Source organism: Phlebotomus argentipes, unplaced genomic scaffold, assembly GCF_947086385.1.
Source record: "Phlebotomus argentipes unplaced genomic scaffold, Phlebotomus argentipes genome assembly scaffold_18, whole genome shotgun sequence".
NCBI classification, from domain to species: Eukaryota; Metazoa; Arthropoda; class Insecta; order Diptera; family Psychodidae; genus Phlebotomus; species Phlebotomus argentipes.
The window spans coordinates 9,734,537-9,746,930 of NW_026776177.1; the positions used below are offsets into that span (position 1 = coordinate 9,734,537).

Genomic DNA, 12,394 nt, shown 5'->3' on the forward strand with positions numbered 1-12,394 from the left:
GCAAATGAGCAAGACAAGAAAAAGGCAATTTCACTTACTTACTATTTTATTTTCACACCCTTTTCTCCCCCCACTGAATCCACGCATTATAGAGAAAATTCTGTCAGCATGATAACTCTTCCATGTGTTATGAAAGTGGTTTAGAAGGCGAGAAAAAGAATATTGCAAATATGTGTAGAATGAGTAATTTTTAACAATACTAACACTAATATTTATACAGTTTTAGATTTAATGACGTTCGAACGACTCTTAGGAAAATGTATTGATATAATGAAAAGAAATTTTATCGAGTATGAGACGCAAATCAAAAACTTACTGGCTCAAGGTGTTCGGCTGTAGATCATCGGTGTTGTAGTAAATGCAAATAATTTAGGAAAACACATCACGAGAAATAGAGCAAAAAAAAGAAGTTATTTGTTTGAGCGTTTGAGGGAGAAGGAAAAAGACACAAACACAGAGAAACAAACACACATTTGTAATCATGCAAGATCTCAAAAATAAAAGTGACACAAACATGAGGAGGAAAATGAGAAAAAAAACACACTTAAGTACACCTTCAATTGAGACTGAAATTAGAGATGGGCGGATGACAGTGAATATAACACGAAGACACCTCAGAAGAAATTATGAGCGAGGAAGTGCGCGAAGCATCACAATTTTGAGACACGGCGCCGAACGAGGAGAGTTGGGCAAAATATGTCTTTTAGACTGAAAATGGGATAAAGAGAGTAGAAAGAAAAATATGAAATGGTAATTAAATTGATTGTAAGCCTTTTCTTCTGTTTAATCTCTTAGCCTTTCTTAGAACATCTCGTCATTTCTCTCGTTTATCCTCCACAGCCTTGAAATGCCGAGGGACGAAAAACTGATGCGAATTTTCTCAGTGTCAATGCAAAATTACAATAAAAAGGATTTTTATGAGGAGAAAACGAGTCAAAATTGCAATTGCGACTCGACATTTTCTCCAACGTATTTTTGATAATTATTTATTGACACACAACTCAACAGTTTTTCACCCCTTGACTCATATCTCATGGCAAATTCATTTTCTTTTATTACGTAGCGAAAGATTGGTCTCTTTCTTTCGCTCATATCTTGCTTATTTTATTTTCCAAATTTATAGCAATATGATAAATCACGTGCTCTCATCGTTGAGCGTCTCAACAAGTCTTATGAAGAGAGATAGAGATTTTTCGTATGGAAATTCACATGAAGCAACTTTTCCATTTATTATTTAATGCCATTAGATATGAATATAAACGATATTAAACCTTAGAGAAAAACATTAGTTTGCATGAAAAGGGAGATTTCACCATGAAAATGGCTCCTGAGAACATGAGAAATGCATTTTACCATCAAAACGGAGATTTGTTTGTTCCTCAAAAGTGTTTTTGTGCAGGTGAATTGGCGCAAAGAGATGCATCAAAAATATGAAAACAGACAAAAACCAATCCCAACATTTCCTGAATTTTGTCATATTTTGGCATATGAATTCTGTAGAATGTTTTTCAGCTTGACTTTGTCACGTTGTCAACTAATTAATGCTTTCTTCTCTGCTTGTTTCTCGCGCGCAAAACAAACAGTTCTCGACGTCGATGCATTCGAGCGTCTGCTGGGACCTTGCATGGATATAATGAAGCGCAACATTGACGACTATGAGGTACAATTAATCAAGATCTTTGGCAGCAAAAATAACATTAGTGATATTCGATAAGAGTGCTGCGCTTCTTCTGGCTGCATGAGGCAACAATGATGACGACGCGGACTGTGGAGAGGAATGCGCGCGGAAGGTAGAGAATCACACGTTGTTTTCACAGCAGATTAACTAATTTGTAATCATTATAGTGTCCTGGGGGAAATTGATATGAGCAAAGTATTGCAATGATGATGAATAATGTCTCTCAGAATTGATTTACATTGATGAGATGAGGATTGAAAAGGGGAAAAATGAGAGAGAGAGAGAGGGAGGAATTTTAGTAATTTAGTTAAATCAGAAAGAATAAAAGTTAAGAATATTAAATTGATAATAAATTGAGGAGATATAAAATTGGAAAATAATAATGGAGGAAAAGAATCCACGTAGTTTGTTAGTCTCTTTGTTTGTAAGCTTATTCTTCAATGTGTTCAGTAAGACATGTAATTTCCTGTATAGAATTTACAATTCGATGTATTTTGTTGCAACTTTTTTCCCTCTTCAGTTAATTAAAAAAAAAAAAAACAAACATCTGCAACGGCATTCTACTATTTACGCCTCTTTTCGAAAGAGTCAAGAAAAGAGTGTTTCAGTTTTCTCGCAAAAGTTTCGCTTTTAAGAAATTAGATGCTTTGTTAGCGTGTGAACATGTGAAAAGAACCACATTTGCAATAGAAATGTTCGATGAAGATTTGTTGGTTCTGATCTTTTACACCGAATTTCTACACAAGTTTGTGGGAAATCTTGAAAATATGTTTTTGCTTAATTAATCACTTTATTATGCACACTACGTGTATTTTTCCTGCATTTATTCTTCTGTTCGTCAGCATTGAGCATGAAAAAGGACAAACGGGCAAATGTGCTGAAATAAAACACACGAGAAATCAATTCGGATTGGCAAGAAAAAAAGAGAAAATGTTTGGTCATTATGAGCCAGGTTCTGGTGCAGTTTCCTGATGACGTTATGAGTCAACGAAACTGTTAGCTTAGCTTACTCCGAATGATGAGAAATAAGTTTGGGAATCGAATCGATCTTGTATTGCGGTGAAGGAGTTGCAAAACACTTTCACACTTTTCTGTTCCTATTTCAAATTCTTATTTTATTATGGTGAGTCATATTCATGTATCGATTTCTATTTCATATTCTAAATTCTTCTGTTATACTCTTCACGATTACATGTGTTCTAGTGGCGTTTGATCAAATGGCAAAAGTGCGTCTTCCAACGCAAGCATTCTACGCTAGACCATTTGGAAAAAGACGTGTCATTTGCTTTCCATAGAGATAATCACGAAGATTAGAGACCTCGTCGATTGCCATCGACACAATTAGCGCATTATGTTCACACTTAATAAGATAAAAAGGTCAAATTCTGAATGCAGAAAAGATATTAAGGCTCTGAAGCACTCTTTTCTTAATTCCTTCGAAGAGACAAAGATTTATTAGTGGAATGACGTTGCAGAATGATTGATGATGAAAATGTAGATTTCCTCTTAAATTGCTGTGTATTTTGGTTGGAATTTTGCAAAAATCAATTCAATGGAGGAGAAAAGTAGGAAAAGATAAATGAATATTACATAAAATATTTCATGAAACAAACAATTGTAATATGAATAAGTATGTGTGGAAGGATAAATAATTGTTAAGTGGTGTTACATTTTTGCCATCAATGTGTAAAATCCTACTGTGAAAAAAAAACACTCCCGAAGTATTTGTGAAAGGAAAAACATATTTACCCCAAAAAAACAACACACAAAGTGTATGTTTTCCTGCTGGAGCAACTTTCAATGATTCCCTCTCGAGATTGAATGATAAGAAGCAAGAAAAAACAACCTCTTGTGAAGCCTCTAATAAAGCATTTTTCTATTGGGTTTCACTCTTCCCCCTTTTTTTACCAAATATATAATACAACAAAATGCACACAAAAGTTAGAAAGAAAAAAATGACAACAGAATAACAAAACAAATAAATCTTCAGTGGGAAATTTTCTCAAACCATAATATTGTAATCCATGCAAGAGAAATAATATGGAAAAAAACTGAGCTTATTTATTGTTAAGACAATATTGATGATGAAAATTTACACAAGTATTTACCTATAGATGCGATCTATTTATATAATATTTAAATGAATGGACGACGAGTGGATTGAGGAGAATTCGGGCGGAGGAAGATCACTTAAGAAGAGGTTCTTATATTCTGTCTATCCACTAATTTATTCCTCAGCACAGCACTTTTATATTATTCTTCCTTTTTCTTTGCTAAACTGACGCCTAATTTAGCTGGTAGTTTATATAATCATTATTATCGCGTCAAAGACGATTTTTACTTAAAGTGCGAGCGAGAATGCTGGAAATTCTGCTCAATGCAAAGTGCTTTTGTTATTTATTTACACATAAATTCTTTTTTTTGTTTTTCATTTATTTGCCATAATGTTGAGAATCCTGTAAATTATTCCAATGTTGTGTTTTTCCCACGCAAGAGGAGGAAAAATAATCATAACCATAGAAGCGCATGTTTAATAGCAGGAGAAGCAGAAGAAGAAGAAGTATTGATGTTTCCCAATTTCATCCCCCACAAAAGTGAGAAGTAAAGTAAGAAATAAAGTCCCCTATCTTTTCTCAATGTGACCATAATAAATCGTGTGTAAGAGGAGAAAAGTCCCCAAAAATTGTAGTTGTTAAGTGACGATTGAGGAATCCTTAACTAATGGAATTAAATGTTTATTTATTACATGTTGTGTACATAATAAGTTTCAGCTGAAAATTCATAATAAGCAAGAAAATGAGATGAGAAGAAAACCAATCATAAGATGTTTAAGTAGAGAAAATCATAAAGAAGAAGAGTTATATAAAGAAAAAAAAAACTGAATTCGCCGTGCAATAGGAGGATTAAAAGAAAACCTAGTTTATTGCTTTAGACAAGAGACACAAGGAGAGTGTCTCTGAATAAAATTGGGAGAAGAAGTTTAAATGGAAAAAAAGAAATAATAATGTGAAAAAAGGCGCGGAAGTCTTGTACAAAATTGGTCTAGTCTAGAAGAATTATATTGAAATAATTTTTGCCATAATAAAGAGAAGAAGAGGAAAAAAAACAATGAGCAAAGAAGCTACATTATAAAGAAAAAAAATGATGGAGAAAGTTATTATTAAGTAAAGAGATGAAAATATAAAAATATTCACTGTCCTTATGCAATTCATGATAATCGACATGGAAAAAGAGTTGAGAAAAAATCACCTATATTCAGCTACATATCTTGCATATCTTGCAAAAGGAAGATGAAAAAAATATTGTATTAAATTGTATCGGCACCAAAATAAAGATGAGACAACAAACATTACATTTATTAGGCAAAAATCACACACACACAAAACCAAGTAAATTTAGAAAGTGTGGAGAATAAATTCTTAATAAAAAAAAATCTACTTGCATTAGGTTCTTAGGTTTTAGGCATCTGGGATGTCCCGACAAGCGACGGCTTGGCAAGAGTAATTTAATTGTTTAGTTGCAATTGAGAGAAAATTGTATTATTTTTTTTTCTCAAAATAGGCAAATGAGGATAAATAAAATAGTTGAAATGGCAAAAGATGGAAATCCAGTGAGAATCACACAAAATTTGAATTATACAAATTGGAAGCATGAAAAGTGAATAATATTGAAACACGAATATCAGAGAATATGTATAAGAGCCCAAATATTGAATTATTAAATGTCTTTATAAATTATATTGAATGGATTTTTCACTCCAGAATCAGTTCCACATCGTCGGTTTGAAGCTCTGCTAAATTGTCGGAAAAGCGGAAAATTGCAGAAAATATACATTTTCTATTTCTTCGTTTGCACAAATTGTTTTCCAGTGACTCCAGTTAAGTACTGAAAGCCGAAAATTTCCCTTCACAATGGCTAAAGTGTTGATAAATTGCGTGGAAAATTCAGAGCATTGTATATTTGCTCAAGTGATGAAATATTGATCTCTGATCTCTCACCCTGTTTATCTTCACTTTAGCTCATTAGGCAACGAATACTTGTTTGCGGAAGAAAATTATACATTTTTAATTATTGTCACCTTGCGGTAATCATTATTATTGCCAGAACAAATTGTGTTTGATAGAAGAAAATATTTTGAGACGTGATTGTGCCTTGGATAAAAACACACGGCAAAATTCAAGTGAAACATGAAATGTTTGCTTCACGTCGTGGAACACATTTAAACGAAGTTGCAATAAAAGAACAAGTGAAACAGCTGAAGAAAATCCTTTTTTCCTAACCATATGAAAATTACAATCAATGCCATATTTATTCGTAATTTAAATCACTGTCTTTCAATTGATTTCATACTTAATGTTGTCCAATTGACTGAGTTTCATTCGAAATTGCAGAAAATCAAATGAGATTCGAGGAATGTTTGGAAGAAAATGCAATGATTAATTCAGTAAATTAATATGAATTTCACACTTCTTTCGTGCAGAAGCCAATTTTAGCCTCAATGAACTGAACAGTCAGGACAAATATTGAGTGAGACACGCAGCGAAAAGACGCATAAATCATTTGTACAAACAAAGCTCCAAATTTTCCACGGCAAAAGCTTAATTCGAGGAATTATTTTTCCCTAATTTCCAAACAAAGCCGTTTTAACAGTTGGTCCATCACGAGTTGCCGCACATCTTTGAAGCTTATGCGTAATCGACTAATTTCTGGGAATTCGCTTAGCCGAAAATGGCTAAAGAAGTTCGTAAAGATGATTGCAAGGCAACAGTCAGTGTTTCTTGGGAAATTAATAGAACAAGATGCGTTTTCTTGGCGGCTCAAGATTACAAAGTTTTAGTCGTTTCAGTGAGTTGAGAAGTTTATGCGTAAAGTGCTGAATAAAAAAGTGCTGAGAAAGATATTTCCTTGGATATTTCTGTGAAAAGTGAAATTTGGAGGAAGAATGCATGTTTAACTGAAAAAAAACTCCAGTAATAAAATTTAGTGATGTACAATCAAAGCATATAAAACGTGTTTCAATTGTGTTTAAAATCTCTGCTCAAAGAACTTCTGAATCTGCTGAAGAAATGAAACATTCTCCCTTATAAAACATTTAATTTAAATTATCTTTCCTAACCCTTATCACTAAAATTGAACACTCAAATCACCGCCTAAATCCACTGATTTGCTCAAATTCGCTGCCGTCGTCGCCGCATAGGACGCAGTTGAAATCCGGATCTGCGTCCAGATTCCCTCTGAGGCAGTAGAAGCAGTAAATGTGGCGACAGGAATCGAGCACGTGAGGCAGAACGGGGCGCTCATTGCAGAACGCGCACAGACTCTTGTCCGTGAGCCTCATTTTCTCCCTCCTGACCGCGTACGTCTCGCCCAGAAACCACCGAAGGCGCCTCTTGAGCTTGTGGTAGTTCACGAAGGGCAGCACGTTGCCGATGAACTCGATGAAGCCCGCCCAAAGCAGCTCGCGCGTCATGTGGAAGTAGCCAATATTGCGCTGGTGCTTCCCGGCCGCGTCGCAGAACTCCAGGCGCAGCAGGAAGTCCGCCAGACCAGGACTTCTGCCCGTGCGAAGGAAGTGCGCGGTGTTGAGTAGGAAGAGGACATTGAGCATCGTCTGGCTCCACGAGAGAAGCCTCTGCAGGCTCTCGCTGCTCGTGCACTGATAAGTTAGCTTGTCCTTCACGTATTTCGGCGCCACGGCGAAGAGGAAGTGCAGCGCGAGCTTCCAGCTCTTCAACTGCTCCTCGTTGTAGCGCAGGAAGAGCATCTGCTGGCCGAAAGACGCCTTATCGCGGTAGATGGAGAATCGCCAGAGCACCGAGCGCAGGAGCAGCTCCAGTTCCGGGTGGAATTTCGTGAGGAACTTCGGCGAGACGTCCAGAATCCTGGACAGACTGTCCGTGAACACCTTCTGGATGCCATCGTCGAGCTGCAGCGCGTCCAGCTGGAGAGGTAAGAGAGAATTTGTAGTGCAATCCCTAACAGAGATCAGCAGACGAACCTGGTTCACGCGCAGTAAATACTTAGAATTCATTCCTTGGAGTAGAAATCGCAAGAAGTGTTGTTCTTGTCAAGCTATTTTTTTGACACTGTGTTCTTGCAGTTCGTCTGCACTAATGCCGCGGTTTGGAACTTTGCTATTCAGGCAAAATACAGTTGACGACATTCGAATAAACTCACAGTATTTGTATAAATATTTTATTACATCAACCGATAATTATCTACACAATTGATAATCAAGCAGAATTTTTATGTAATTAATTTTATTTAAAATTTATTCATAGAAAATAGAATAAAATAAAAAAAATATATAATAAAATAGAATAGAAATTTTTTGTTAGGAAAATACTGCCAAAAATTTGACTACAATGGTTTATCACTGTTTCGTTTTAGCTCGATAAAGCGAACGTTGGTGTTGGATTGTGTGAAATGGCGTTTTCTTGTCCAGGAAACCTTAATCTTTAAGGCATATTAAACAGCATAATGAAGACGACAGGGAATATCGTGAGTTGGTCTTAGATTTATTACAAAATCCATTGCAATTTGAGGCACAATTTCTCTAAACTCTTACAAAAAGATTTCCCGACTTTCTCAATCAAACAACATCTCTTAAATTCAACATTCACAAGGCTTTTCGAAACGCAATAAACTGCTCTTTGGCTGATTTTTTAAACAAATAAATCCGGAATATAGATTAGAATTTATTCAACCATCTCAAAAGAGTGCAATGTTTTGAGGAACTGAATTCGCTCAATTTCCTCAGTTCCTCAAAATCTAGTCTAGAAAAACAGTTCAACCCATTCAATTCTATACTTTCGAAGCGTCCTTAGTGAATGAAGCACTCGCGTCCGTTGATGGGCTGAACTGGGCGGTGGTTTCCGGCCATCTTGCCCTCGAAAGAGTTCACTTCCCTGAAGCCGTCCAGAGTCTTGCGGTTGACTTTCAGGGCTTTGGTCGACACGAGCCACGTCACGGCCTCAGAGCAGGGCGGAGTGGTCAGGCTGCCTGCGTAGCGCACGTACTCGAACTTGGTGCTTCCGATGATGTCGATGAGACGATGCGCCTTGGCGTCTGCCACAGTCACGCTCTGTCCAGGCTCGCCGATCTGCGCCAGAACGTCCGCCAGGAAGCCAATCGGCGACTTGTTGACTTCATCGTCTTCCGCGACTTCAAAGAGGAACGCCAAGACGATCAAGCCTTCGGGATCCTGAGAGGCCTCAGTGATGCTGGCATAAGTGGACTTGGAGAAGACCATGTGCGCTTCCATGACGAAATTCTTGGTATCGATCGTGTGCTCGGATCCATCTCTGGGGAAAAGAACAGAAGAATCCAATGAAGATCAAGTGGAAGTGTGATTAAGTCTGGCTGAACTCACTCGTCGGTCTTGCCGAAGTGGAAGTGCAACTGCTGGAAGTTGTACTTCGTCAATCTGTAGAATCCGCGAGTGATGGAGGGCGTGATCTTGCCGTAGGTGAAGACGACCTGCACCGCGTGACCTAAGTTTTGGATGGTCGAAGTCAGCGGAATGGCGTCGAAGTTATGCAGCTTCATGGGGTAGAGCGCGGTATCCTTCTTGCACGTGTTGAGCTGAATGTTGATTGGACTCTCCTGCAGTCCAGCGCACACTGGCCACTTTTCACCCCAACGCGAGGGAGCTTTAGGAAAACATGACAGAGAATTAGGACCTCAAATTGCAATGAAACCAGAGATAAACTTACGGAATTCGCTATCCTCTTCATAGCCATAGAAGTCTTCAGTCTGAAGTGAGAGTTAAAGATTACTTTAGCATAAGAAACTAGTCACATAGAATCGGAGTTTCAAAAGATGAAGGTTCCTAAATTTACCGGATTATAATCAGGCTGCTTCTCAGCCGTTTGTGCGATGAGAGTTGAAACTTCAGAGAGACGTTTAATTGTCGCAGGTCTGCGCAGACGACGAGGACGCCGATATCCACTGAATTGAGCTTCTAAAAGAAGAAGAAAATAGTGTAATTAATAGGATTATTTAATAAATAAGAGATTTTTTTAAGAAAACTAGTTACAAATAAAGACTTGGCCTAAAGAACACTTCATCTTCTTATCTGATTTCTCCTTTTATTCGCGAACTTAAGGCAAACTTACCACAAACCGTCGCAAGCACAGCAACGAGGACCACAATCACGAGGAAACGCATCTTGCCTGATTAACACTTCAGCGAAAGACTGACTGCTGCCTTTGCCATCGTCAACAGCTTCTTTTAAGGCCTTTGCGAAAATCGGATAATTGCGCAACAACTCGGAAGATGTGCGTCAATTTCGTGGTGAACCATTTGTTATAACAAATTCCAATTTTATTTGCAAATTTGAGAGAATATTTCATTAAGCGGATCTCGACGAAAGGAGATGTTCTAGTTTCTGTTGGTGTCCGTCCGTCCTTCTGGCAGGTCGTGCTGTCATGACTGATAGCAAGAGAATGATAAGAGATATCAGCATTCGGTTTTACTATCGTACGTTATAAATTTGTATCAAGAAGTTCCTAATAATCTCACTCTTTAAACTTAAGCTACTTCCAGATTCTAGAGATTGAGGTTAGAAATCTAAGTATAAAAATTAACTAGAATTGTCGCAGTTCCAATTATGATTCGAATTCAAGGATCTTAAGTCTGTTGGCACACTTATTTTTGTTCATTAAAGTTATCGACACTTACCGACACTTATCGATACAAATTACGTGCCATTTCCTTTTTTACATTTTTTTTTTAAGGTTTGGTCTTAGAATTAATCTTTCATTTTGTACGCCTGGACTAATCCCAAAGTTTATATAGAATTTGGCTTAATGTTGTTCAGTTCTAGGCTAGAACGATGTTGACTGACTTGAGTTTAACTTTGAATCGAGCAAGTTTAACCGCAAAAGCCCAGTTCACCCAGAAGCTAAAGTTGGCTTATGCTTTTCAACTTTTTTGGAACTGTGTTTGCTCAAATGTTAAATAAAATCACATGCTGAATGTTTCGATGCTTCGATCTCACGTAGGCTGATTAGGCCACGGCATCAGTGTCTTGTTTGGGAAACAAAATAATAGTCTATTTTTAAACTAATGTCACATTGAACATCTCGTGGAACGTCAAGTTTCGCGGGAAACCAGATATTTCTCACCAGGGCGGATTGTTCTGGATGTGAAACTTGTGTGAGTTTGAAATAAAGTCCTTTCTGCGGGCCACAAAGTGATGCTCAGCGAGCAATTTTGCCGCCAAGGCGACAGAGAGAGTGACGAGAGACAATATTCCAACCCTAATTACTAACCTAGGGCCACAAGTGGATGGCAAGAGCTGAGAGATGGAAATTGATATTGTGGCATTTGAATGACTGTGAAAAGTTCTCGGGCGGCCGGAAATTACATGATCTCCCCAGCAGTGGAACGCTGTGTGCACCCTCGTCTCCAGAGCGACAGCAATGTGTCAGGAGCAGACACACCGCATTGATTTTGTCACCATTTCCACTTATCTTTTGTACATATGAGCGACTCGCAGCGGGGCATCCAATTCTCCCCCGAAATCCGAAGGTACAATACTCTTCAATGGCCTCCCCGTGCCAAAAAACACACACACAGATTTCCGTATCCAAACAGCATTTTTGCCGGTGCTTAATCAAAATTTCATTGTTCATAGAATTCCGGCGAGATTAAATTCCCTCCTTTCACGTTACTCTCAACACCCGAAACATTTTCCCTACGACTTGTTTCTATGACAATTCGCCCTCCTTCGCTCGCCTTGCCACCCAAAAGAGATCCTCATCTTGTGTATGTGCGACAATGCATGTGGAAATTCTTTTGCCTCGTGTATTTCCATGATAAAAGCCCCCGGCGTCCCACTTCTGATTGTGTTATTATGTTAAGTTGAATTGTCGCCCTTTAAATTTCCACTCCCACGCCCGGATGCCATGTCTTCACACCCGCGGGAGATGTTCTTCCTCCCCCTCGAGGCGCCGTGCACGGCAAGTGATAACGAATGCACGCCCAGCCTGAGGAGGAGGTCCAAATTGCAGGATGAGTGACAAGGAAACACTGGGATTGCGATTCAATTGTGACAAAATGACTCTCTTCTGTGTGTCCCCAAAACGATTTCCATTTTGATGAATCACAATTAGCATTATGCGCCCTTCTTTCGCCCGACACGACGAGGGATTGACACTGTCGATAAAATATTCCCCTCTGAAGAACACACATTTACAAGTGATTTATGACGGCCCTTCCATCACGAGTGCATTTGCATACTTCCCATGCGAAGGATGTGTGTTTTTGCTGAGCGCGGGTGGTCAGTTTTTACATCCAAGCTCAAACATAACATTTTACTCTCTGTTCAGGCTTTGACATCTTGCTAAAGCTCTCCACGCATCACCAATTGATTGATTTATGAGGGCGGAATATTCTCTTTCTGATCTTGACTCATCGTTGCGCGTATTTGCTTTACTAAACGTGTCTCTTTATGTGCACAGAGAAAAATTTGTGGAACAATATTGTAGAACTTTGTAACACGTCTGTGAAATCTACAATGAAAATTGATCGGTGGAGAGAGATAGAAAATTAAATTTTTACAAATTTATCTTTAGCAAAGTGATGTTAAGCGTTTTGTCACCATTTCTACTTTTAATGCCTTCTATCTGCTCTTTAAGCTTCCCAAAGACCGTCAATTCACTCACACGCTTCGGGAACTTATAAATATTGCAAAAGGCTGTTTCAAAGGAT

At 38.1% G+C, this 12,394-nt stretch overlaps 3 protein-coding genes across 10 annotated transcripts in view; 1 reads left to right on the forward strand and 2 right to left on the reverse strand.

Moving 5' to 3' along the window:
• Nucleotides 1-5,415, forward strand: part of LOC132261027 (cAMP-dependent protein kinase type II regulatory subunit) — a 31,715-nt gene extending 26,300 nt beyond the window's left edge. For 3 of the 8 annotated variants that reach the window (XM_059759516.1, XM_059759517.1, XM_059759519.1), the window contains exon 8: nucleotides 1,584-5,415. In XM_059759516.1, the coding sequence (XP_059615499.1) occupies nucleotides 1,584-1,714 (131 nt within the window). In that variant the 3' untranslated portion in view covers nucleotides 1,715-5,415. Of the gene's footprint in view, nucleotides 1-220; nucleotides 751-1,583 lie in introns of all 8 variants that reach the window. The other 5 variants (XR_009468398.1, XM_059759521.1, XR_009468397.1 and 2 more) reach the window with 5 other exon arrangements.
• Nucleotides 5,416-6,719: 1,304 nt separating this feature from the next.
• Nucleotides 6,720-7,715, reverse strand: LOC132259922 (peroxisome biogenesis factor 2). The gene is made up of 2 exons (XM_059757745.1): nucleotides 7,677-7,715; nucleotides 6,720-7,619 (listed from the first exon to the last, which is right to left on the reverse strand). Exons 1-2 carry the CDS (start codon nucleotides 7,707-7,709, stop codon nucleotides 6,822-6,824), a joined length of 831 nt encoding a protein of 276 aa, XP_059613728.1. The 5' UTR covers nucleotides 7,710-7,715; the 3' UTR covers nucleotides 6,720-6,821.
• Nucleotides 7,716-8,501: 786 nt separating this feature from the next.
• LOC132259132 (carbonic anhydrase 2-like) lies at nucleotides 8,502-9,847 on the reverse strand. The gene is made up of 5 exons (XM_059756683.1): nucleotides 9,796-9,847; nucleotides 9,520-9,641; nucleotides 9,394-9,433; nucleotides 9,051-9,330; nucleotides 8,502-8,982 (listed from the first exon to the last, which is right to left on the reverse strand). The coding sequence occupies exons 1-5, from the start codon at nucleotides 9,845-9,847 to the stop codon at nucleotides 8,502-8,504; spliced, it is 975 nt and encodes a 324-aa protein (XP_059612666.1).
• Nucleotides 9,848-12,394: the final 2,547 nt, after the last annotated feature.

Excerpts from the sequence above, each read along its gene's own strand:
- LOC132259922 (XM_059757745.1), bottom strand. The coding sequence starts at position 7,709 with ATGAATTCTAAGTATTTACTGCGCGTGAACCAG. Across the intron at positions 7,620-7,676 it reads ATTTACTGCGCGTGAACCAG|CTGGACGCGCTGCAGCTCGA; the intron begins GTTCGTCTGCTG and ends TTACCTCTCCAG.
- LOC132259132 (XM_059756683.1), bottom strand. The coding sequence starts at position 9,847 with ATGCGTTTCCTCGTGATTGTGGTCCTCGTTGCTGTGCTTGCGACGGTT. Across the intron at positions 9,642-9,795 it reads TGTGCTTGCGACGGTTTGTG|AAGCTCAATTCAGTGGATAT; the intron begins GTAAGTTTGCCT and ends TTCTTCTTTTAG. Across the intron at positions 9,331-9,393 it reads TGAAGAGGATAGCGAATTCC|CTCCCTCGCGTTGGGGTGAA; the intron begins GTAAGTTTATCT and ends GTTTTCCTAAAG.